The following is a 27,731-nucleotide window of genomic DNA, read 5'->3' on the forward strand; positions in this document are numbered from 1 at the left end:
TTATACTGAACTATAACAATTTCTGTTTTAGGAACTCCAAGAAAAACAGGCCGCTGAACGTTTGGCGGCTAAACTTAAACGTTTAGAAGATCGTAAACTTCAATTACCCTCTGAGGAGGAATTAAAAACAAAACCATCATTTACCAAATATCGTGAACCCAAGTCACAAACACATAATATTGAAGGTGAACAAAAATTCAATGAAGATGACGAAGTTCATGATCCTCTAGACGAGGAAAAGTCTGGCGGTGTAAACTATACCGTATACGAGTAAAACAACAGGTACCTTACATTTTCCCATATACTTGTAGTTAGTTTTTTTTATTTTTTATTTATTATTTCAAAACGACAACATTTAACACAGATTTAACATTTAACTACAAAAACGTTTGTGGTTTTTATTTGAATAACATTAAACGTCATTATTCTTAAACATTCTATAAAGAGCTGAGCTCTTGCGTTTGTCCTTTTCTAACTTGGCTGTCATTATAACTTGTAATAAATAGTTTATATAAATGTATTTTTAATAGGCTTTTTAAATTGAATAGAATTGAGTAGCGGTCGACGCCTGCAATTCAATTTGTCCCATTTTAAATTGTAAATGTTGTAACCATTTCAGCAAGTTCTCGGCATGATGTGTTTGCTTTTCCTCATAATCCGGAGCATAATCGCGTACGTTTTGTAAGCGTACATGCAAAGTATCGGAAAGCTAAAGTGAAGTGATAAGAAAAAATATTATAAAATTGATTTTTTAAAAATCCTCCAAAAGGAGGGGTAAAATGAAATAAAAAGAAAAAAAAAATATGGAATATTAAAGAAAATATTGATTCCAATCTATATAACGAGGTATTTGATATTTAAGACTTTACATCAATTCAGATTTCTATTTTCTCACATAGTTAAGAAATCAATAAATATTCGTTTTTTGGAACATTACCTGTGTTTGCGAGGACAAAACTGGACTCCACAATGGCAATAATTTGCTTAAAACTGTTGAATTTGTTTCCTTCAATGCTTCCAATAAACTTAGAAAATGCAAATTTACCATTTCGGAAAGCTAAATAAAACAAAAAAATTATTTGTCAATTTTAAAATATAAAACACAAAATACTAATTCTCACCTTCGCATTCGAATTCTGTGAAAAATCATTGGTTTCCTTAGTTGGTTTCGAATGTGAAACCAGTTGTAAAATACAGGGCGTTACTTTAGCCCAAAACTCAAAGAGAACACCCATAGTATTACCCTCAGGATTATTGGAGGTATGAGCAATTTGTTCCAAATAAACTGTCCACAATTGACACAAAGTAAAAGCATGGAATAACGAAGACATATGCAAGACAGAGGTCTTAGATTGTTCGGCGAAACCAGCAAAAATAACTTGTATATGATCGGCTATATGACAGGAGGCTTCTTGGGGAACAGGTTGTGAAAAATTTGCATGACCAGCAGCTGCAGTATGATGACCACTAGTTGGATTGTTGGCATTAGTTGGTTGGCTAGTAGTGGCATTTGCAGTTGTGGCTATATGTATGGTAGAACGTCGTTGCAATAAAGCCATATGAGTGAGAGAACCTAGTAGCAGCCAGGAAAGCAAACGCATGTGACCCACACATTCGGTAAATTCTTTGGGCCTTTATGAAGAAGAGTTTTGTTAGTTATTTTTTAAGATTATTTAGTATAATATAGGTTAATAACTCACCCTTGTTGTAGTGATGAGGGAGCATTGTAAAGCCAGGGTAAATACCTAGCTACAGCTTTATTATCTCTAGAGTTTCCACGCGACATTTCCAAAGCCAAATACTGTGATACAGCACCCTTTAAAACACCACCCAAAGTATCTTCTCCCAAACCATTTTGGGTTTGAGAATTTTTGAAATTCTTTAAGGAATTTGTATATGAGTAAAAAGTATAATTATTTTCTAAAGGTCTTACCTTAATTTTACTGAGAGTATGAAAATCTGCCAAAAAGTCTATAACATCATTGATATACTGCCTCAAACAATCGGCTGAATTTGTAGAAATATTGGGTGGAACCTCTGGTATATCTTGCAATGTACCCGGTGGTAAAGTACCGCCAGCATCCAATAACACAAATCCTATAATCATTAGTAGATTATGATCTGGTATATTGGTTTTAAACTTTAAGGCCTGTACAAATTCAAATATCAATTGACGGCATAAATATTGCTTATCACGATCTCGTGAAAAGGAACGTGAATAAATGCAAATATCGTATAAAACTGAATAGTCCAAATTGGTGTGTTGCACACAATAGGCTAATATTTTAGAATAGGGATCTAACAGTGTTTTGGGTACACAATTCAAACGCAATGTAGCCACCATAAGATCCAAAAGGTATTCATGATTTGTCAAGGTGGGCAATATAACAATAACTTGTCTAAGTAAATTTTCCAAACTAGTCATGGCCTGAGGCCAAGCAGACTGTACCGTAGCATCGGGTACCACACACTGTAAATACTCGGACATGTTGCGGAAAATAATGGGTAAATTTTCTACGGGTAAAGATTTTTTGGCTTGCAAAGCTTCACACACCATGTAAATGGGACTGGAAGCATTTAATTCCTGGAAGTCTTGTAAAGCCTTGGCAATACTACGGAAGGTGTTACGCCTAACTTTCACTGCAATAGAAATAATTTAGGAAATGTTAATAAATTGTGTGATATTTTCTGTTGCTGGTCAACATACTTATAACTTCTGTCTGTAGAATTTGTAAAAATATACCATTGGGTGCCAGTTGATGTAAAACACAGCGTAGAAATTGTAATGCTACCGCTTGACCACTGCATAATAAGGGTGGACCATTTTCACCCTGCCAAGCGTAAGTGCAGGTCGAAGATATTCTAAAAGATTAAGTTTTATTTAAATTTGTTTCCTCAATAAAAAATCTTTTACTTACTTCGATGTTATGGTTAATATTTCCGGTAAAAATGGTGCTGCCATAGAGGGTTCTCTATGTATGAAAGTACCCAGTATAACAATTAGCAAACCAATCTCTTCATCGGTATATTCTTCAATTAAAGCACCACATTCTGAACAGCGTTCACATACGGTATAATCACCTACTCGACGAGTGCTCTGCAAACAATTTAGATTTATACAGTTTTCCGTTAAAAATTTATATAAAAAATTATATTGAATTGTTGGTGAAAATCGGGTTTTTGGTAAAACGTGGATTTTTGTTAAAAAACGGAATGATAAAAACGGACTGATGGAAAATCGATTTTTTGGTAAAATTGTAAAAAAAAATTAACTTTTGATGAAAATGGATTTTTGGAGAAAACTTGATTTTTTAAAGTGGAATTTTTGACGAGAAGCGGTTATTTGGCGAAATATTGGATTTTAAGTGAAAATGCGATTTATGGTGAAAAATTTTATTTGGATTGTTCGTGAAAATTTGTATTTTTGGTAAATACAGTTTTTCGGCGAAACGTCGGAAAATTTTATTTGGATTGTTCGTGAAAATTTGTATTTTTGGTAAATACAGTTTTTTGGCGAAACGTCGGAAAATTGGATTTATGGTGAATAATTAAATTTTGTATGAAAAAAGGGATTTTTGGTGAAAAATTGTATTTTTGGTGAAAAATTGTATTTTTGGTGAAAAATCGGATTCTTGGAAAAAATTAAATTTTTGCTGAAAAATTGGTTTGAATCGAAATTTTTGGTGAAAATGGCATTTTTACGTGAAAATTAAAAACTAATTCGATTTTTAGGAAAAATTCCGTAATTAATAAACTCCACATCTACATACCACTCTATCTGGCTGCGGTATTGGCTGACCACCCAAACCATTCTCTAGTCCATCATCTAAATCATCATCTTGTTCTTCGGGTGGTTGATAGGGCGGCGGAGGCCAGGAGCCAGCATAACGCGAACGTATATCGGGTATTGCATTGACATCTACCGCAAATGGTGCCATCTTTTGTCGTGGCTTTTTGGCACTATCCGTGCGAGCTGCTGTATTAAGTGGTATTTGTGCCCCAGCCGATGTAGTAGAAGGACCTACGGCCCCATTCGATTTATCTTCCTGAACCGTTTTTAAAATCGACGTGTGTAAATCATGTTGAGTTTCGTCTTTGTGCGTAGCTTGTTGAGCACCAACATGATGGGTGGTATGATGGGGTTCTTCCAGGGCTACTTGTTTAATTAGACGTCTTGGTGAGGTTGTACGACTTGAGGGTGTTACATCATCTTTAGTACTTTCCGAAACATCAAGACTGTCTTGTTTCAAATGACTGATATCGGGTAAGTTGAGGCCTTCGCGTAAGCGATCCGCTATGGCGGCTACACTTTCTTGTGTGCCTATGGGCAATAAACGTTCGGGAGTAGGTATTTCTAGAGTGCCAATATTCTTGGGAGGCGGTAATGTGGAAGGGTCAATTTCGTCTACTGGATTAGGCATGACACTCATTTTAGAGAGTGGTGAATCTGGCGAGCCGTAGGCCTTATCCGATCTTTTCAAGGTTTTGGAGGTTAGTTTTTTGTGATTAGCACTTAATCGGGAATCATCGTTACCATTTGAGGAAGACGAAGTGCCAGCACTACATTCTATAATGGTCTTGTGTCTGCCCAAGGGCTTCTTGGACTGCTCCACTGTTGTCTGTTTGGCAACAACTTGTCTCTTGTCAGAACTTTCTCCATTACCATTAGCGGAACGTGAACCATTAGTGGAGGATTGAGATTTTGCCTCAGTGACTCTTGGACTTATATCTTGCAACGCACCCAAAGCTTTTAAATGATTGGTAGCTATGGCAGCAAACATTTTTGAGGTGGAAGTGGCCGCCGAATCTTGTGACTTATTGCGTACAGTTATGGCACGGTGTACATCTACGGGTGGACTTATAATAGCGGTCTCTGAAGGTTCTGTGCCCACCAAAGGTGTAACAATCATGCGCACTCCCTCCTGTAGACTGTGTCTTGAGTGAGTAGCTACTACAGTTGTGGAGACTGTTTCCGACACAGTGGATTTAATTTTAGTGGTATAAGTATCACCAGTTTTGGTAGTAATCATGGTTTTTTGATTTTTAATAGTTTCTTCTGTAGTACGACGGCTTCTTAAAACCTCTAATTTTGTGGAGTTTATCTCCTCGAAATGTATGGTATCATCAAAAGAGCCAGGGGCACTGCTGCCGTGTAAAGTACTATCGGATAAATCACTTTCTGGTATGGCCACCAGCTCCGATTCCGTTTCATCGGCATCCAAACTGGAATCATTGTATTTCCTAAAAGCATGTTGTAGTTTAGGTGTAAAAGCCACATTTTGTCCTTTGCCCTTTGAGGCACCACTGGTACCCTCTGAAGGAAACATTGGACTAGCGGGGGGACTTTGTTCCTTATCCTCGGGATCGGTACCCAATGACGGTTGGCTGACATCACGTGACCTAGAAGTACCTTGTATATCCAAGATGGTTGTGGTCGGTATACGACGGCACTGATGAAAATGATTACGTAAACTATTCATTATAATGCGTATAGCAGAGTTAACGTAAGCACTTTGCGGTGGTTGGGTATACGAGTACTTATAGAGCACAACTAACATGGTAAACATCCAATTGCGCCGGGGATACAATTCCAAATACCATAGAGAGTAGTTAAAGACTTGATTTTGATACGAATCAGCTGCATTATTATTGGGATTTGGAGCGTAAAGTATGACTTGCATTACCGACGATAATATTAGACCACCTATCAAATGATTTTGATCTAAAACTTGGGGCAAGTTGGCCATAAAGGCATTGAATACAGCCGATGCTCTAAGTAGATAAAAGAACATAACTGAAAAATAAAAATTTTAGAAAATTATTATACAACTTACCTCAAGTTCTCGGGTGATGTATGGAAAGTTTTGTCAATTTGATTGTGACCCAATAGTAAGAATAAGTGTTTTAAAACTATACCCTGGGTTTTGGACATCGGCTTATCTTCCGAGGGATAAGCTTGATCAGGTCTAGACATAAATTGCATTAATAAAAATACCAGCAAATGTATAGTTTCACGATCTGATTCTTCTAATTCGGTAATGCGACTCAATAGACCAATAAGACTATCATCATTCATGCCACTTAAAGAGTGTATATGGCCATCTAAACACGTCCACAAGATTATAAAGAATATAAAAAATATATATAGTTTTAGAACCGTTTAAATGTCACTAGTTAATATAAAGTCAACTTCGGAAATTATTTCAAAGTCTTATTAAAAAACTATTTTTTTAGAATATGACTAAACAAGAGATGAGGAAGTTAAGGACTGATAGATGTGGTTTTTCTAATGGGTATATAAAGTTAACTTTGTCATAATTCCCAAGTCAATAATTTTATATTATTGATTTAACATTACATCACACTTACACTACATCTAGATTTAGTTTAAGATTTAGGATATTAGTTTACAATTTATTATAGACTCAGTAGTTTTATACACACAAACAAGCAGAATAATAGAGTTTTAAGTTTTTCTTAGGAATACATACCAGTTTTACAAGGGTTATACATTTTTTTGAAATTCAAATAATTATAAAATTAAAATGTTTTAAAAAGCGTAACTTAAAAAAATTATTAAATCAACTTAACATTTTAAATAAAAGTTTCATTCACATAACTACCAGAGATCAGAGATTTATTGCGATCTTCCAAATCGTGCAAAAATTTCTTTTAGAAGGAAAGTTGAGTAAAAACTTATTATAAACTGAAATATATCTTCAAGAAAGATAGAGTTGTAGGGAATACATGCTTTTGCCAAGCTTAGACTATCCAACTTTTAAAGGATAACTAACTATTCTTTATAGTTAGTTATCCTTTTCCTATATATTTCTGAAACTTCAAATTTTATGTCAGTAACTTTTATCTGAAGAGAGTAATCGCTTTTCGCCAATAAACTTTAATATTGTTTATTGTTCGGATTTTCGGAATGAAATAAAAACAAAATGTTTTCGTTGTTAAGTAGGCACGCAAAATTTTAGATCGAATTCATAAAAATGAAATTTCCGTTCAATTTTACACCTATACGGTAAATCGGCTTCCGATAAAGATGCAATGGCAGTACTTCGGTAGGTTAACAGTTAGTATTGTAGTCTGTGGGACAGGAGGTCGTGGATTCAGTAACCATCAGTGACTAAGTGACTAACTAACTAACTAACTAACTAACTAACTAACTAACTAACTAACTAACTAACTACTAACTAACTAACTAACTAACTAACTAACTAACTAACTAACTACTACAACTAACTAACTAACTAACTAACTACTAACTAACTAACTAACTAACTAACTAACTAACTAACTAACTAACTAACTAACTACTAACTAACTAACTACTACTACTACTAACTAACTAACTAACTAACTAACTAACTAACTAACTCCTAACTAACTAACTAACTAACTAACTAACTAACTACTAACTAACTACTACTAACTAACTACTACTACTAACTAACTAACTAACTAACTAACACTAACTAACTAACTAACTACTAACTACTAACTAACTAACTAACTAACTAACTAACTAACTCTAACTAACTAACTACTAACTACTAACTAACTAACTAACTAACTAACTAACTACTAACTAACTAACCTACTAACTACTACTAACTAACTAACTAACTAACACTAACTAACTAACTAACTAACAACAACTACTAACTAACTACTAACTAACTAACTACTAACTACTACTAACTAACTAACTAACTAACTACTAACTAACTAACTAACTAACTAACTAACTAACTAACTAACTAACTAACTAACTAACTAACTAACTAACTACTAACTAACTAACTAACTAACTAACTGACTAACTAACTAACGAACTAACGAACTACGAACTAACGAACTAACGAACTAACGAACTAACGAACTAACGAACTAACGAACTAACGAACTAACGAACTAACTAACTACAACTAACTAACTACTAACTAACTAACTAACTAACTAACTAACACTAACTAACTAACTACTAACTAACTAACTAACTAACTAACTAACTACTAACTAACTAACTAACTAACTAACTAACTACTAACTACTAACTAACTAACTAACTAACTAACTAACTAACTAACTAACTAACTAACTACTAACTAACTAACTAACTAATAACTAACTACTAACTAACTAACTAACTAACTACTACTAACTAACTAACTAACTAACTACTAACTAACTAACTAACTAACTAACTAACTAACTAACTAACTAACTAACTAACTAACTAACTAACTAACTAACTAACTAACTAACTAACTAACTAACTAACTAACTAACTAACTAACTAACTAACTAACTAACTAACTAACTAACTAACTAACTAACTAACTAACTAACTAACTAACTAACTAACTAAATCTTTATCGGGGATGACAGTGAGAGAAATACTGCTTCAAATTCTTCTGTTTTCGCGACTGTGTTGAATATCAGTTTAACAAGCTTTATCGTTCTGCAATTTCAAATTTAGGTCTGTTAAATTTTTGAGACGTTAAATGGAAATTCTTAAAAATTTTGATAGAATGCCAATATTGCAATATTTTGGGTGATAATTTAAAGAAAAAAGTGTACATGCATGCTATGGGAGTAAATTGAACTAGTAGTTAAAGTGATGAAAAAAGAAGCTTTTATTATTTCCAATAGCTTAAGTGATTAAAGAGCTTGAAGAAAAGTTTGCTTAAGAAAACTATAGTACAAGTCTACTAGTGAGGATCGGTTAATTTAGTAGTTATTTTTAAATAATTATCAGTTTAAAGTTTTTTTAGTTAAAATAATTTACATGTGCCGGGAAAATCCATACAGTGGCTGGGCCGGTGAAAATTTAACCACAAATCTGTTGTTTACAATTTGTTATACATACGTATTTACATTTTCGATTTTCATATATACAAAATTTACAAATTTCATCCATGTTAGAATATTTTGTAGAAATTCAGGGTGTCATTAAAATGTACAAAAAGCCACAGTAGAGGAGTAGAGTAATAAATTTTAGAGAGACAAAAGGCGTACGTAGTAGTAGTTTCAAAAAACGTAGTTATGGAGTTATGGTACATCAAATTTTCGTTTCGTTAAAATATTAATAAAAATAAAATGAAATAAAAAGAAAAATATAGAAAAAATCCAGAAAAATAACATATATTCAAATATATATGTATGTTTAAAAGACACCATTACGACAGTTATGAGAGAGAGCGTAGGGATAGTATTATGATTGACACAAAACAAGAGAGAGCGAGAGAAAGTTTACAAAAAGCATGCTACTACAACCTACCTTGAGGTGCCGGTGCACTAGCACTGGTTGATGCTTGTGTGCAACCGACATCACAAGTACAAATCATTGGTATGGCTGAAGCTGATGGACTGGGACTAGGTGCTGGTGCGGGTGGAGGAGGTGGTAGGAGATTTGGTGCCGAGGGATGCTTTTGAAAATGGGAATGATAGGAATGGGTGGATGAATGTGGATAATGATGTGATTGTGTGGAAGGTTGGGATTTTGTTTGTTGCTTGTGATGATCAGCTTCTTGTAACGTCGGCATTGGACTATGAATTAGCGTTTGACTAGGCGCTACACAATGCACTAAATACTGATGACTTTGACTATGAGTCGAGGCTAAAGTTGATGTTGTTGCTACTGGTGCACTACTACTAGACTGATGGGAAGTTGAGGAAAAGAAGAAATGTTGCTGAGACATAGGATGATTATGAGTAGAGGAATGTATGGGACAGGGAGGCTGTAGGGGATTGTTGGTGGTGTGAGGGGTGGCGGTAGTATTGGTTGGAGGGGCTGAAGGTTGTGAGTGATGTGAATGTGACGACGTTACAGAGTGTGTGGTTATATGAGCACTGTAAGCCGCACGGTGTGATAATGTATTGCTAGCTGTTGGATAACTATAACTAGTACAAGTTTGGCTGGCTCCACTACTAGAGCCTAAAAACTGACCCAAACCAAAGCGTGATGTTTTCCGTTTTAATATGGGTGCCGAAACCTGGCGGCTATAGATTTTCTCTTTATCGGGAACTAGAATTAATGAAGTAAAATAAAACATACAAATGCTAAAAAAAAAACAACTTAAATTTAACTCACCAAATTTGGAATCTTGTCGGGGTATCATGCTGGCAGGAGCTGACATAGTCCTCTTATAAGGCCATTTGGTGCCAAAGGAAGCACTTAATGTCTTGGCCATGCCACCAGTAGCAGTATCAGACTGACTTAAAGCCTCACGAGCCTTTAAGATTTTCGATGACAAAGCTTCACTGCCATTTTCAGAATTTCTCAAGTCTCTTAAATACGAAATATCGCCACATTTCTCCAGAGTAATTTGAGCTTCCACAAATAGTGTATCGAAACGATTTAGGAAAAACTCCCAAGTCAAAATCTTACGATCCGATAGAGAATTATGCAGTTGATAAACAGATTGCAAGACCACCGGTCGATCAACAATAAACAAATCAAATTGCGATTCCAAGCAGAAGAGGAGTGACCGAATTGCTGTGTCATGTATGGTTCCGATATATAGCGTAGCTCTTTGTGCCACATACACATTGATGTCATCCATGCTGGCTATAAGATGACAAAATGCTGTAGCCAAAGCCGTTTGTAGACCAACCTCGGTGCGTAGTGGTGTCGAATCCATAAATCGAGTAATTACAGTAACTCGTTCAACTGCTGTGAATCGTATGCGCCAATCGGTATCATGAAACGCTTCCTGAACCACACGCCAAAAGACATCAGATCCCAAGGGCAAAGTTATGCAGTGTAGCAGCAGCGGTACACCTACTTGACAAATGTGAGAATGTTCGGCATTGCAGAGTTCCCAAAGACTACGGTTAAAGATTATTAAGTAATGGGAGAATGGTTTGCTTAAATGTGAAACGAAAGAGTTTCTACTACTTACTTTTTTATAAGCAAATTCTCTTGGCACCAGATAAAAAAGCCACGATGCTCTCGGGCAGCCTTGGCCAAAGCATCGCCATGCAGAGTCATAACATTTAGACAATGCAGGACATAGTAAAGAATTTCCGGTTTCTTAATTGTGGGAATTTCCTAAGGAAATGTAATAAATGTCGTATAAATAAGATTTGTGGAAAGTGGGTGACTAAATATATGCCGTCGTAAACAATTTAATAAATACCGTTAAAAGTTGATGTATATACTGCAAACTTTGTGGCAGTTGATCTAAGGAAAATTTAAATTTGCCAACCGAAGTATGCCAAAAATCTTCACCATCTTCTTCTTCCTCATCATCATCAGAGAGACTGCCATTGTCTAAGCCGCAAGCACCACCAGTGCTGCCATTGCCAACACCATTATCACCACCCAAGACAGAAGCTTTGGTAACACTAACATTAGCACTGCCTATAGAAACATAAATTGAACAAATTTAAAACCAAATTATAAAATTTTTAACTAACCAGAAAACTTACCCACATCCGCATCGGATAATGTTATAGATCTAGCTATCGCACGATCAGCGGGCAATATAGAGGCTAAATCTAATTGTTCAGAAACCGTTTCAACGGTAGCCGTCATTATCTAAGTTAAAAGTTGTGATTAATTAAATTAATATAAATTCAATTTTTGAAACAACTTTTACAAAAAAACTGTATTATTTACATTTATGTATATTTTAATAAAAAAATACATTTAGTTATTTACAAAAGTCACACATATAAATATATTTTTTTGGGTTAAGTTCTTTTTTTCTTTCTCTCTAATTTTTTTGGTGGTTAATTTTGTACAGTGTAAATTACAGTGAAAACTGAGCGTAGTTAAAACTCTAGTTATTTAGGTGCATGGGGATATAATTAAATGTGCTTTGTGGGTGTTGCATATTTGTTTTGTGCTTTTAATAATTTAAAATTTTTGCATGCTTATTTTTACACTGAAAAAAATTAAATTGTTTTAATTAAATGAAAAAGTAGTAAGAGAAAAAAAAAATAATATGGAAATTATGATTAGAATTATTTACATTAAAGAAAACAATTTCAAAATTTATGTTTTTTTTTGTACATTTAGGTATTTTGTTAAATATTTATATTGTTTTTATTTTCAATATTCACACACATACAAGATACTTTGAGTCAAAAGAAAGTTTAAAACAAGTTATTTTGTTAAGAAATAATAAAAAAAAAAATAAACTAAAAAATAAAAAGTTAAACCTTTCAATCATTGTATTTGTGTTCTGGGAAACCCTTTGACCATCTGGATATTAAAAAATCCAGTAATCTATTGTTGCGGGAAGTTTTTGATCACCTAAGATTGATTTAAAATCGTCCGAGCCTAGAACTGAACTAGAACTGAACTAGAACTGAACTAGAACTGAACTAGAACTGAACTAGAACTGAACTAGAACTGAACTAGAACTGAACTAGAACTGAACTAGAACTGAACTAGAACTGAACTAGAACTGAACTAGAACTAGAACTGAACTAGAACTGAACTAGAACTGAACTAGAACTGAACTAGAACTGAACTAGAACTGAACTAGAACTGAACTAGAACTGAACTAGAACTGAACTAGAACTGAACTAGAACTGAACTAGAACTGAACTAGAACTGAACTAGAACTGAACTAGAACTGAACTAGAACTGAACTAGAACTGAACTAGAACTGAACTAGAACTGAACTAGAACTGAACTAGAACTGAACTAGAACTGAACTAGAACTGAACTAGAACTGAACTAGAACTGAACTAGAACTGAACTAGAACTGAACTAGAACTGAAATAGAACTGAACTAGAACTGAACTAGAACTGAACTAGAACTGAACTAGAACTGAACTAGAACTGAACTAGAACTGAACTAGAACTGAACTAGAACTGAACTAGAACTGAACTAGAACTGAACTAGAACTGAACTAGAACTGAACTAGAACTGAACTAGAACTGAACTAGAACTGAACTAGAACTGAACTAGAACTGAACTAGACTGAACTAGAACTGAACTAGAACTGAACTAGAACTGAACTAGAACTGAACTAGAACTGAACTAGAACTGAACTAGAACTGAACTAGAACTGAACTAGAACTGAACTGAACTGAACTAGAACTGAACTAGAACTGAACTAGAACTGAACTAGAACTGAACTAGAACTGAACTAGAACTGAACTAGAACTGAACTAGAACTGAACTAGAACTGAACTAGAACTGAAACTAGAACTGAACTAGAACTGAACTAGAACTGAACTAGAACTGAACTAGAACTGAACTAGAACTGAACTGAACTAGAACTGAACTAGAACTGAACTAGAACTGAACTAGAACTGAACTAGAACTGAACTAGAACTGAACTAGAACTGAACTAGAACTGAACTAGAACTGAACTAGAACTGAACTAGAACTGAACTAGAACTGAACTAGAACTAACTGAACTAGAACTGAACTGAACTAGAACTGAACTAGAACTGAACTGAACTAGAACTGAACTAGAACTGAATTAGAACTGAACTAGAACTGAACTAGAACTAGAACTGAACTAGAACTAGAACTGAACTAGAACTGAACTAGAACTAGAACTAGAACTGAACTAGAACTGAACTAGAACTGAACTAGAACTGAACTAGAACTGAACTAGAACTAGAACTGAACTAGAACTGAACTAGAACTGAACTAGAACTGAACTAGAACTGAACTAGAACTGAACTAGAACTGAACTAGAACTGAACTAGAACTGAACTAGAACTCAACTAAACTGAACTAGAACTGAACTGAACTAGAACTGAACTGAACTAGAACTGAACTAGTACTGAACTAGAACTGAACTAGAACTGAACTAGAACTGAACTAGAACTGAACTAGAACTGAACTAGAACTGAACTAGAACTGAACTAGAACTGAAATAGAACTGAACTAGAACTACGTCATTATGATATTCCCAAAAACATTTCTCTATTAGACACAAATGACTTCTAGTAACGGTAGGTGGATCAGTTGTTCTACTTCGATATCTATATCTCCGATGTGCTGGAATTCCTCTTTTTTATGTCAAAAAATTACATAATAATGATAAATAACATAGAGATCTGTAACTCAATTTGGGAAATGGTTGTTCTAAACAACTAAAAAAAGTTTTGTATCTAAAGTTTCAAAAATAGCAATTTTAATTCTAAAAACAACAGGATTGTATTTTGTATAATGTATAAGCAATATCTGCGTTCCTATCCGATAAACTATTTCGGATCTACTGATCTAAAGAAGAAATGTGTCCATAGTAATTTTGTGCTAAAAATAAAAAAATGTTATGGTAAAAATAGAAACACATGAAACCGATTTTGGAAATTTTTCAGAAAAAATGTGTTTTTACTTTAACCAACAATTAAACTATTAAAAAGAACATAAAATAAAAAAATAATTCATATTAAAATAAACTTTGTACATTTATATATACACTGAACATATAGTTATTTTTTAATAAATCAACATTTATGATTTTGTTCTGATAATGAAAAAACACTTATTTAAATAAAATAAAGAAATTAAAAAAAAACTACACCGAAAATTACAAATTGTTTGTAAAAAAATAATGTTTAAATAATAATATAAGGTGAATTTAGTAATGATTTTAGATTTAGAGCTTTTTTAGTAAATTTTGTGACTTTTAAAAATGCACAAAGTACCTCGTCTGTAGCGTGAACTTTTCTCAATTCAATACTATCAACCGATTGGCCATTATCGTTTTTCTATAATAAAATGAAAAATATTCAATAAAGATCATAATTTGGTTTTGGTGGCATAAAATGTATATAATGATATATAAAAAAAACTTAAAAAAATTAAAAAAAATATATATTAAAAAAAAAAATAGCAATAAAAAAGTTTTATAATAGGTAATAGTTTGCAATATTTGTAACTTAACCTTTTTATTTTTTGGAAATTTCAATGTTATTTTTTTGTAATTTTAGGGTGTTTTTTTAGGTTTGTTTGTTTAAACTAAATTAATTAAATCCATTCTGTTTATAAACTTAAACTCTGCCTATTTATTTTTTGTTCTGGGTAAACTTTTTAACGTAACATAACAAAATTTTCATATTTCAAACAATGTTTTACTTTGTTGCATTTTTCATTAATGTCTTATAGCGACTTTTTCTCTCAGTATAACTTACCGAACAGACATGCGGCATATGCACTAAAACGCCACCCACAGAGTGGGGTTCGGGTTGTGGTACTGCCACCGGCACTGGACCTAATTTGGAAAAATAATATGTTAATTTTGTTGTCAATTTTTCAATAAACACCTTTACGTGTGTTTTCTTTTAAATTGTTGTTTTTAAATTTTGTAAATAGTTTTCTTCAAATTTTATTTTTTTTATTAAAAGGTTCGCATTCTCATAACTTACATGCAAGGAAAGTTAAATTATTGATAGAGAGAAGAGTTTAAATGCTAATCAGGAATAACAAAACAAACTGAAATTATACTCACTACTAAATTTTCAATTTTTTATTTAATCAACTATTTTCAAATCTAAGTTCTAATAAAAAATGCTAAATGCATGCATTTCTTGGGTTTCATAATTTTTTGAATTTTAAGAAATTTTATATTGTATACAGTTAAATTAAGTGGAAAGTTTTATTGCAATTTTATTTTTAATATGATAGTCAGATGGACCTCTCATATCGACATTCTATACGAAGATTTGAAATATTGCGCAACTAGAGATAGATCAATGAAAGAACATATGTTTAACGAATGAACTGAAGAAAAAACTGACCTAGAACTGAACTAGAACTGAACTAGAACTGAACTAGAACTGAACTAGAACTGAACTAGAGCTGAAATAGAACTGAACTAGAACTGAACTAGAACTGAACTAGAACTGAACTAGAACTGAACTAGAACTGAACTAGAACTGAACTAGAACTGAACTAGAACTGAACTAGAACTGAACTAGAACTGAACTAGAACTGAACTAGAACTGAACTAGAACTGAACAAGAACTGAACTAGAACTGAACTAGAACTGAACTAGAACTGAACTAGAACTAGAACTGAACTAGAACTGAACTAGAACTGAACTAGAACTGAACTAGAACTGAACTAGAACTGAACTAGAACTGAACTAGAACTGAACTAGAACTGAACTAGAACTGAACTAGAACTGAACTAGAACTGAACTAGAACTGAACTAGAACTGAACTAGAACTGAACTAGAACTGAACTAGAACTGAACTAGAACTGAACTAGAACTGAACTAGAACTGAACTAGAACTGAACTAGAACTGAACTAGAACTGAACTAGAACTGAACTAGAACTGAACTAGAACTGAACTAGAACTGAACTAGAACTGAACTCGAACTGAACTCGAACTGAACTCGAACTGAACTAGAACTGAACTAGAACTGAACTAGAACTGAACTAGAACTGAACTAGAACTGAACTAGAACTGAACTAGAACTGAACTAGAACTGAACGAGAACTGAACTAGAACTGAACTAGAACTGAACTAGAACTGAACTAGAACTGAACTAGAACTGAACTAGAACTGAACTAGAACTGAACTAGAACTGAACTAGAACTGAAATAGAACAGAACTAGAACTGAACTAGAACTGAACTAGAACTGAACTAGAATTGAACTAGAACTGAACTAGAACTGAACTAGAACTGAACTAGAACTGAACTAGAACTGAACTAGAACTGAACTAGAACTGAACTAGAACTGAACTAGAACTGAACTAGAACTGAACTAGAACTGAACTAGAACTGAACTAGAACTGAACTAGAACTGAAACTAGAACTGAACTAGAACTGAACTAGAACTGACAGAACTAACTAAACTGAACTAGAACTGAACTAGCACTGAACTAGAACTGAACTAGAACTGAACTAAACTGAACTAGAACTGAACTAGAACTGAAACTAGAACTGAACTAGAACTGAACTAGAACTGAACTAGAACTGAACTAGAACTGAACTAGAACTGAAACTAGACCTGAACTAGAACTGAACTAGAACTGAACTAGAACTGAACTAGAACTAACTAGAACTGCGAACTAGAACTGAACTAGAACTGAACTAGAAACTGAACTAGAACTGAACTAGAACTGAACTAGAACTGAACTAGAACTGAACTAGAAACTGAACTAGAACTGAACTAGAACTGAACTAGAACTGACTAGAACTGAACTAGAACTAGAACTGAACTAGAACTGAACTAGAACTGAACTAGAACTGAACTAGAACTGAACTAGAACTGAACTAGAACTGAACTAGAACTGAACTAGAACTGAACTAGAACTGAACTAGATCTGAACTAGAACTGAACTAGAACTGAACTAGAACTAAACTAGAACTGAACTAGAACTGAACTAGAACTGAACTAGAACTGAACTAGAACTGAACTAGAACTGCACTAGATCTGAACTAGAACTGACCTAGAACTGAACTGGAAATGAACTTTCGTAAACCCAAATTAAACTTATTTTTCTTTAACTGTATACAATATAATTTTGAAATGTTTTACAAACTCTAAGTTGAACTATTTCGGGGTTAAAAAAATTTTCAAGCTAAAACTAGAAAGAAACAAAAAAAATCAATTAAATAAACACAAAACTGCAGTGTTGTTCTCTGAAAGGTGTGTGTGTGTGATATGTTGAAAATAATTATGTTTGTGTATTTTTGTAATTCTGTAAAAATTGGCAACTTTCACTGGTCACAGTGTAGAAATCAATGGGTGAGTGGGTGTAAAAAGAACTTTCTGTTTCGAAAATCAAAGAACTCAAAACAATCAGTGTAAATTGTATTAAAACTTTTCGTTTAGGGTGTGCTTAAGTGTCGTTTGCTATTTTGTTTTTTTTTTTAAATATTGAAAGAAGCGTAAATTGTTTGTTAAAACGTTAAAAAAACGAACATTAGGTTACGTTAAAAAAGAGTGAAAAAACTTAAATATTAAAAAAAGAATAGAACGGAACGGAACAAAATCAAATGTATTTTGTTCAAATCAAATACGAGAAACAAGAGTTTTGAAATTAACACAGTTCGTTGTGGTTAAAAAATTGTATTTTTTGAAATTGTTAAGAAGAATTATTTATATTTTAAAAAATGTTAATGATGCATCACCTGCCATAATAATAATTTTTCCATCGTCTGTAAAAAATGGATCGAGCTTAAAAAGGTCTTGAGTGTGGTGGAGAGGGCATCATAAACGTATACAGATTTTGTTTTAATTTTTTAATTATATATAGAGTAAATAGAGTAGTGATAATAATAATATTTTTAAAAGTAAAAATATATTTTATGTTTTTTTTTTTTTAATTTGAGTTAAAATTTAACAAAAAATTAAAAAAGTGTAGAAAAAAGTATTCAATTTATTTATAATTTTTTATTACAAATTGTGTTTAAAATGTAGAGTGTTAGAAGTAAGAAGTAGTGAAGTTTTGATATCATATGTCAAAATGTCATATAATATTAGGAAGTGTAGATAGTTTGAGATAGAGAGAGAGAGAAGAAGAAATGTAGAAGAGACAGAGAAGGAAATATCATGTTGAAATCATTAAGATTTTAAAACTGTGATCGTGGTGATAAAGAGTTTAATTTTTGAGGAGTATTAAATAGTTGAGCACAACCAATTTGTTAGATTTGCAAAGTTTAGAAAACTTTTTTGTGTCATTTTTGTTCAGTGTTTTTTAAGTTTGATTTACTTTTTTATTTTTTTAAGAAGTGCATAGAAAAAAAGATATACAAACTAATTTCTTTATGCTCTAAGTGGATTTTTAGCTACTGGTTACTCTAAATTTGTTTTTATTTTGTTTTAGAGAGTCAAAAAGAGAGACGAGCTGAGTTGCTTTTTTAATGCTTTCTTTAAGCTCTTCTTGTAACAAGTAAGAGCATTTAAAATAATTTTAGGGGAACTTTTTTAAAAGGATTTTACTGCTGTTAATTTTGTTGGGAAGTTTGGGTTGAAAGGAAAATTAATTTTGAAAGGAAATTATTGGTTTTATAATTAAGCACCTGAAAATCCTCCTAAGGGTCCCAAGGGTATGGGTAAAGGGGCCATAGATAGTGATACATCACGTTCACGCGTCTTTTCCTTATCACTTTCTGGGGGACTTTTGCGTGAGGATTTCTCTTCTTCGATAATGTCTTCAATGGGAACCTGTAATGGGGAATGGAAACAAGATATTAACGATTTTTATTTGATAATATGTAAAGAGTTATTTTAAAAACAGAATGCTTTAAATACACACGAAACAGACTAAAACTGAACTAGAACTGAACTAGAACGGAACCAGATCGGAACCAGAACTGAACTAGAACTGAACTAGAACTGAACTAGAACGGAACCAGATCGGAACCAGAACTGAACTAGAACTGAACTAGAACGGAACCAGATTGGAACTGAACTAGAACTGAACTAGAACTGAACTAGAACTGAACTAGAACTGAACTAGAACTGAACTAGACTGAACTAGAACTGAACTAGAACTGAACTAGAACTGAACTAGAACTGAACTAGAACTGAACTAGAACTAAACTAGAACTGAACTAGAACTGAACTAGAACTGAACTAGAACTGAACTAAACTGAACTAGAACTGAACTAGAACTGAACTAGAACTGAACTAGAACTGAACTAGAACTGAACTAGAACTGAACTAGAACTGAACTAGAACTGAACTAAAACTGAACTAGAACTGAACTAGAACTGAACTAGAACTGAACTAGAACTGAACTAGAACTGAACTAGAACTGAACTAGAACTGAACTAGAACTGAACTAGAACTGAACTAGAACTGAACTAGAACTGAACTAGAACTGAACTAGAACTGAACTAGAAACTGAACTAGAACTGAACTAGACTGACTAGAACTGACTAGAACTGAACTAGAAACTGAACTAGAACTGAACTAGAACTGAACTAGAACTGAACTAGAACTGAACTAGAACTGAACTAGAACTGAACTAGAACTGAACTAGAACTGAACTAGAACTGACCTAGAACTGAACTAGAACTGAACTAGAACTGAACTAGAACTGAACTAGAACTGAACTAGAACTGAACTAGAACTGAACTAGAACTGAACTAGAACTGAACTAGAACTGAAACTAGAACTGAACTAGAACTGAACTAGAACTGAAACTACTGAACTAGAACTGAACTTAGAACTGAACTAGAACTGAACTAGAACTGAACTAGAACTGAACTAGAACTGAACTAGAACTGACTAGATAACTAGAACTTAACGAACCTGAACTAGAACTGAAACTAGAACTGAACTAGAACTGAACTAGAACTGAACTAGAACTGACTAGAACTGAACTAGACGAACTAACTGAACCTAGAACTGAACTAGAACTGAACTAGAACTGAACTAGAACTGAATTAGAACTGAACTAGAATTGAACTAGAATTGAACTAGAACTGAACTAGAACTGAACTAGAACGGAACCAGAACTGAACTAGAACTGAACTAGAACTGAACTAGAACTGAACTAGAACTGAACTAGAACTGAACTAGAACTGAACTAGAACTGAACTAGAACTGAACTAGAACTGAACTAGAACTGAACTAGAACTGAACTAGAACTGAACTAGAACTGAACTAGAACTGAACTAGAACTGAACTAGAACTGAACTAGAACTGAACTAGAACTGAACTAGAACTGAACTAGAACTGAACTAGAACTGAACTAGAACTGAACTAGAACTGAACTAGAACTGAACTAGAACTGAACTAGAACTGAACTAGAACTGAACTAGAACTGAACTAGAACTGAACTAGAACTGAACTAGAACTGAACTAGAACTGAACTAGAACTGAACTAGAACTGAACTAGAACTGAACTAGAACTGAACTAGAACTGAACTAGAACTGAACTAGAACTGAACTAGAACTGAACTAGAACTGAACTAGAAGAACTAGAACTGACTAGAACTGAACTAGACTGACTAGAACTGAACTAAACTGAACTAGAACTGACTAACTGAAGAACTGAACTAGAACTGAACTAGAATAACTAGAACTGAACTAGAACTGAAGAGCTGAACTAGAATGAACTAGAACTGAACTAGAACTGAACTAGAACTGAACTAGAACTGAACTAACTAGAATGAACTAGAACTGAACTAGAACTGAACTAGAACTGAACTAGAACTGAACTAGAACTGAACTAGAACTGAACTAGAACTGAACTAGAACTGAACTAGAACTGACTAGAACTGAACTAGAAACTGAACTAGAACTGAACTAGACTGAACTAGAACTGAACTAGAACTGAACTAGAACTGAACTAGAACTGAACTAGAACTGAAACTAGAACTGAACTAGAACTGAACTAGAACTGAACTAGAACTGAACTAGAACTGAACTAGAACTGAACTAGAACTGAACTAGAATGAACTAGAACTGAACTAGAACTGAACTAGAACTGAACTAGAACTGAACTAGAACTGAATAGAACTGAACTAGAACTGAACTAGAACTGAACTAGAACTGAACAATACACTTTGTTCGATATTGAATGTCGCAGATGTAAGGACTAGGCGTAAAGAGTTTCGGAAAGACTTATGTTAAATGTTATAGATAATGTCTTTTGAATATGTAGAAATTGTAAGAATAATGTAAAATAATTGAACGCTAGTTTCTACTTACATCTGGTGGCCTTAAAGGATTTAAGGGAGCCATAAATTGCACAATTTTGGTTGACAATTGATGCCACATTATAGAGGCCTCGCAATAGGCACACTCTGCCACCTAGAAAGGAAAATAAAATATCATAAATAAAAGGTAAAAACAGCACGTAAGAAGTCTTAAAGAAGTGTGAGAATTGTCTTATGCCTTTAATTACCTTCAAAGAACAGACATGACTACTAAGACCCACACGAGCGGCCGTAACCATGCATTTCATTAGACGGGAAACATCTTCACATACCGAAGTATGAATGCCCATGTGTTGTTCTATATCTTGCAACTCCATTTGTTTCAATAAAATATCCAACATTAAAATGCAACAGGTTAAATTGTGTTCAGCATCGGTAGAGAATTCGGTATGACGATTGGTGGGAGCCTCATCATCAGAAATGGCAGAAGTATTACCCGAGTCATCCTCAACAACGGGAGCTTACATTAAAGAATAAGGAATATATTCCAGTCTTTATATAATTGGTTGAATACTTACATATTGAACTTCTACGTGGAGGATTATCCTTAGTATCTTTGGACACGGCCTTAACACCTCCCTTGGGAGCGCCCTCCTTTTCACGCATTAATTCATGTTGTACACCATACTTCATGATGCGCACACCATCACCAAACATGGCGAACAGTTGGACTAAAGGTATCAAAATACCCAATTTGGAGAGAATTTGTAGCCAACGTAAAGCCTGTTGTTGAACTTTGGCGGTGGTTTTTTCAAAACGTATAGCCACAAAATTATACATAGTTTTGGCATCAAAACCCAAAGGAGACATTTCGGGATCTAAAATTTTACTTAAAACAATTTTCAATTCATTGAGTTCCTTTTCGGAAACATCATTGGTTATGGCCTCCATCCAATGAGGCATAACATAATCCCATATTTCCGAAGTTATGACTTCATAGGGAACCAAACAGATTAAACGTTGTAGACCCTCCTTGAGATGGGCGGTGCGTGAAGCCAAAGTTTCCCAATGACCACCAACACGACCGTATTCTGGCGGATGGGGCAATAAACAGGAAGTAAAAACCTATGAAGGAAAATTGATATTAAATATGGTATTTTTGGAATACATGTTGTTAATATCTCACGGAATAGTGTATGCGGCAGATTTCCTTAAGCCAATCCACCACATGTTCTGTTTTCAATTTCTCTATAGTACTTTCAATTTGTCCCGCATCATAGGAATAGGCGGTAACATGGAACCAGTGGAAGAGCATACTTAATATTCTACCCAGAATCTCAACTGGTGTATCAGGGGTGGGAGTACAACGGCCCACCAATAACCAAATCCCATATCGACCCAACATTTGACGTTCCTCTAGAGTAATGGCATCTGGCATAGAACCATTACCGCCTGCAGCAGAACTAGCTCCATTTTTCTTAGAATCCGAACTCTCTTTGCCCGGTTCAAAGTTAATGGGTTTGGCCTCGCGCAATAACTCACTACACACTCCACCATATGCATTTGCATTTCGGGATCCATTTGCCAAGCGGGCGGCAGACTACGATGCACAACATGATCACCACCACGACGAGAATTATGTCGATTACTATGACACTGGGAACAATAACGTATGGGATGATTGCCATTGTAACTGGCACATTCAGTGGAAAAACAAATAGAAAATGCTGATTTCTCCGTAGAGCGACAGTTTTTATTCTCACACACCATGGACACCTGTTGCATGGGATGTAATATGTCACCGAACTCAAGATTAGCATGTTCACGATGTATCTCATTGGCACACTCGATACACAGATACAGTGGTGGAGGACAGTCAGGGGCATAAGTAATGCTAATGCTATGATCAAAACAAACTTTAGCCGCTTCAGCATTACCAGAATTGGGACAATTTTCACGTTGGCACACAAAGGGGACTAAATCATCTGGAAAAGGAGACAACTTAATATATAGAAAGGAAAGAGCATTTTGGGTATTTTGACAACTTACTGGTTAATTTTGAGAGTAAAACTTTACGATCAAATAGATTAGGATCAAAGGCTGGCCAATAGTAAAATAATAATTTGGCCGCCGATGATCTAGACACAGCAGTACCATAAGCAACAACACATAAAATATCCTTAACTACATTATGTTTAAGAGTCATTAGACATTCCAATAGCTGACAATGATGAGCTGGATTATTGGAATATTGCAGAACCATCATTATAACCGATGATACCGATTGACAGGCTTGAGACTCCTGTTCATCAGCACTTCGGCGAGCTAAAAATATTTAACAATTAAAACTCTATTAGAGAAAGTTTCGTTACTCTTTTGCGGAACTTACTTATAGTGAACGGCAAGATATAATAACATAGAGCATTAACAATTTCTTGATGTAGAGCTGGGGGTAAGACAGATATAGTAGAGCTAGCTAAATAGGGTAAATTATCAATTAAATCCTTATCTAAAAATGGTAAGATACAGCATAAACATTGTAATAGAGCTCGGCCAAATGCTATAAGAAAGCAGAGAATAAATTTAGTATTTAATTTAATTCGATTTTATGTGAAATTATGTCACCTAATTGACCATATTGTATACAGGGTGCTACATCAATGAGCATAGTAAGAGCATTATATAGATTTCCATATTCAAGATTGGGATAGGCCGACATACGTGTGGGATCTTCAGTAGGATCGCGTATAAGTTCGTGTGGTGAGGTACGTACATCTTTAAGGACAGCTGAGAAGAATGAAATTGAATGAATATTATTTTTTTTTTACTGAGAGATTGGGAAGAGAGAAAATTATATGTACTTACTTAATAGAGTTTGAGAGAAATATTTAATATTGTTAGCGATGTCAGCGCCAGAGGGCGCCGGTAAGACATTATGTAATAGACGTACATGATATTCATGAAGGCAACGTAACTTTGCCTTAACTAGAAATGGAAAAAAGGACAAAGGGTTTTATAGACAATTAAAAATTTAAATAGTAAAAAGTCTATTTTGAAGCAACATTTTTTCAATTTAAACCAGTTTAAACAATGTTTCAGCTGATTTTATGTCATCGAGCCATAATTCAATTTTTGAAGAAGAAAATTATCGATCGAATTATCGAAAATTCACAAACCAAGTTTCTTTTCAATTTGAACCCAACCCGTTTAATCGAATTTGCAGCCGATTTTATGAGTGATCTTTAGTAGACTTTATAGTGGACTCTCTAATCGACTTAATAGTCGATTCTATAGTCGACTCTGTAGTCGAATCTTTAGATGACATGTAGTTGACTCTTTAGTCGGCTCTATAGTCTGTAGATGCATCTATAGTCCAATCTATAGTTGACTCTATAGTCGACTTAAAAGTTGATTCTAGTCGACTCTATAGTCGATCCTTGAGTCGACTTAATAGTCGATTTTATAAACAATTTTAGTCGACCTTGTAGTCGAATCTTTAGACGATATGTAGTTGACTCTTTAGTCGGCTCTATAGTCTGTATATGCATCTGTAGTCTAACCTATAGTCGACTGTATTGTTGACTCTATAGTCTATAGACTGTATTGTTGACTCTGTAGTCGACTCTATAGTTTGTTTCAAAAAAATTTATTGTTCCAGGGAAAATATGACTGATTACAAATCAAGCTCCCTTTCCAATATAAATGCGATTTAACGAAGTTAGAAACGATTTTATCGTTTCTTAAATAATAGAAAACGCCCAATTTGTGACCCTTTCACTTGACCTAATTTTATAAAATAACTTCATAAAAAGATAAAAAATTTAAATAATAAGTTTGGTGAAAGAAATTACATATAAAATTTTGCAAAAGTAAAAAACTTACAGGCTTGAGCACGAGTACCCATATTGACGAGCTGGGTCTTGAAACTATCGGTCATTATATCAGACACATCCTTAGAATTTCCAAAGCTCCTTCCAATGGACTTGCCATTCTAAAAATTAAGCAATATAAAACAGCTTAATAACTTTTTTTTTTTTTTTAATTATTAACAATAATAGAAATTTTATAAAAATTTTGATTTAACTATTTAAAATTAAAAATCCTTTAAACTTTTTATTATATAATACTTTTTATACATAAAAACTTTACTAAAAATGGTGTTATTTAATTTTAAAACTGTTTTATGTTAAATTTGATGGATTTTTAAAAAAATTTATTTAATTTTTATAAATTACTTAAAAGGCTTTGCAAATTTGCTAAATTTTACCTCAAAAGTTGTAAATTTCTTTAATAAATTTGCAATTTTTTACGGATTTTGCTAAAAACAGCAGCACACAAAATTAATAAAATATCTACTATTGAAAAAGTAACTTTTTCAGTTGAAAAAAAAGTGTATCTATTTTATATTAAACACACAAAATTGTGTATAACTATTTACTAGCAGATGCGCATAGAACAGCTGTTGGGGAAAAAGGGGTCAAAAAACAATTTTAAATGTAATTTTTAAATATTATATAAAGTGACAAATAATTTTGCTTAAATTACTTACCTAACACTTAGTTACTTATTAGTGAAAATTTATATTAATTTTAATAATTTTTTGTATACAAAAATATTTGTTAAGTTTTATTTTAAGTTTTTAATAAACTTAAACCTGTAGCAGCAGTCCTTGCTTTTTCACACTAAAATTGTGTATTTATAACATTACAACTCTGTGTTGTAATGAGCTCCACCATCCTCCATTTAGTTTATAGAAAGTGCAAAAAAAAATCAATATTATATTTCCCGTCAAAACATTTTCAAAAGCAACAGTTGTTTGTTTATGATTTATTCATTAACTTGCATGTCAGTCTGATGACACAACTGCTTATTTAGCGCCTGCTCTCTTTCAATGTTTTGTTTACATTGCTTTAACAACAGTGTCTATCTACTAAACAGCTGATTTTTGTTATTGTTTACATTTTATCTCAACAAGTGTTTGTTTTGTAGTGAGTGTTATTTAATTTGTACCGTTATCTATAATATTTGTTTACAAATATTAATCAGCTGTTTTGGTATAAGAAATCAGCTGTTATTTGAATAATTCAACAAGTGTTTGTTTACAAGATGTGCTTATGCGTGTTAATCACATGACATTACGTGTAATATTACTCAAAATGGGAAAAGGATTTCAATGCGGAAAGGCCGGTATTGAGAGAAATTATGTTTGAGAATTTATCGTAGGTAGTTAGATAAGTTTGGGGTCTTTAATGTAAGATTAAGAACAAAAAACAATTTAAATATGTTTAAAGGAAGTTTACAGTGTTTCGAAAAAATCGCTTTATAAGGTAAATTCTAAATTTTTAGAGCAAACCTAAGGGATTACAAGTCAAGCAGCTTTTTAAATTTAAAGGGCAAATATAAGTGATTACAAATTAAACATATTTTTCAATTTAAACGCGTTTTAAAGAAGTTAAAGCTGATTTTAGATTTTTGACCAAAAATAAATGTTTGAAGAAAAATAACGTGTTTTAACGAAGTTACTGTCAATTCTATGTTTTCGACCAAAACAAAATCGATTTTTGAGGAAAAATTTAGGTTTTTAAGAGAAAACATGATCGATTTTGGAAAAAATTATCTATAGTCGACTCTGTAGTCGACTCTATAGTTGACTCCATAATAGAAAAATAGAAGGTAGTGTCAATCTCTCTTTATTTTTTTAAATTCTACATCTGACATGCTTAAGGATTATGAAGTTTTCATAGAAATCGTTTTACCATATTAATTTGAAAAACTCCAGTTTTCTTTGAAGTTTGTATAAAAATTAAACAAAATTGAATAAATTTAACAAAATATTTGCATTTAAATTGAATTCAATGGTAAGATTAATAACATATTTAATATTAAACAGAAACTAATTATTTAAACAATTTAAACAGGAAAATATATTGAAAACTTGCAAGAAGATTTGCTAAAAGAGCTGGTGATGAGTTTGCTTTATATAAAAAACAATGCAATATCCACATTGTTAAAACGAAACTTGTCAAAGTGCAAATGTTTCCAGCATTACCTTCTTCTGTCTGGTCGACTAACGGATTGAATTTCCACGCAAACTAGACTATTCAAAACACGGAATAGACTAAAATTCAGCCTTTAGTACAGACTATATTCCTGAATACAGACAAGACTATTGTCCAG

The 27,731-nt window shown here is 33.2% G+C and overlaps 2 protein-coding genes across 4 annotated transcripts in view; one reads left to right on the forward strand and one right to left on the reverse strand.

Annotated features, from left to right (window-relative positions):
- The window catches only part of LOC119610294 (DNA-directed RNA polymerase II subunit GRINL1A), a 37,943-nt gene that overhangs the window by 1,168 nt on the left and 9,044 nt on the right, over positions 1 to 27,731 (forward strand). The window contains exons 3-4 of one of the 3 annotated variants that reach the window (XM_037965440.1): positions 32 to 282; positions 365 to 520. In XM_037965440.1, the coding sequence (XP_037821368.1) occupies positions 32 to 274 (243 nt within the window). In that variant the 3' untranslated portion in view covers positions 275 to 282; positions 365 to 520. Of the gene's footprint in view, positions 1 to 31; positions 521 to 27,731 lie in introns of those variants that run through there. The other 2 variants (XM_037965441.1, XM_037965439.1) reach the window with 2 other exon arrangements.
- On the reverse strand, positions 297 to 25,943 carry LOC119610293 (protein unc-79 homolog). The gene is given in 29 exon segments (XM_037965436.1): positions 297 to 709; positions 938 to 1,057; positions 1,122 to 1,632; positions 1,701 to 1,879; positions 1,934 to 2,640; positions 2,708 to 2,862; positions 2,919 to 3,097; positions 3,771 to 5,772; positions 5,835 to 6,102; positions 9,290 to 10,036; positions 10,103 to 10,839; positions 10,914 to 11,062; positions 11,151 to 11,374; positions 11,443 to 11,551; positions 14,636 to 14,698; positions 15,122 to 15,201; positions 18,075 to 18,131; positions 18,966 to 19,110; positions 21,607 to 21,708; positions 21,803 to 22,074; positions 22,133 to 22,679; positions 22,741 to 23,093; positions 23,096 to 23,539; positions 23,604 to 23,879; positions 23,944 to 24,114; positions 24,180 to 24,341; positions 24,420 to 24,539; positions 25,437 to 25,545; positions 25,822 to 25,943. Coding segments are annotated over 28 exon segments (9,108 nt in total). The 5' UTR covers positions 25,492 to 25,545; positions 25,822 to 25,943; the 3' UTR covers positions 297 to 535.

The sequence above is a fragment of the Lucilia sericata genome, unplaced genomic scaffold (genome assembly GCF_015586225.1).
Source record: "Lucilia sericata isolate MDLA Ls3-8-SP2 unplaced genomic scaffold, ASM1558622v1 Contig001150F_arrow, whole genome shotgun sequence".
Taxonomy (NCBI): Eukaryota; Metazoa; Arthropoda; class Insecta; order Diptera; family Calliphoridae; genus Lucilia; species Lucilia sericata.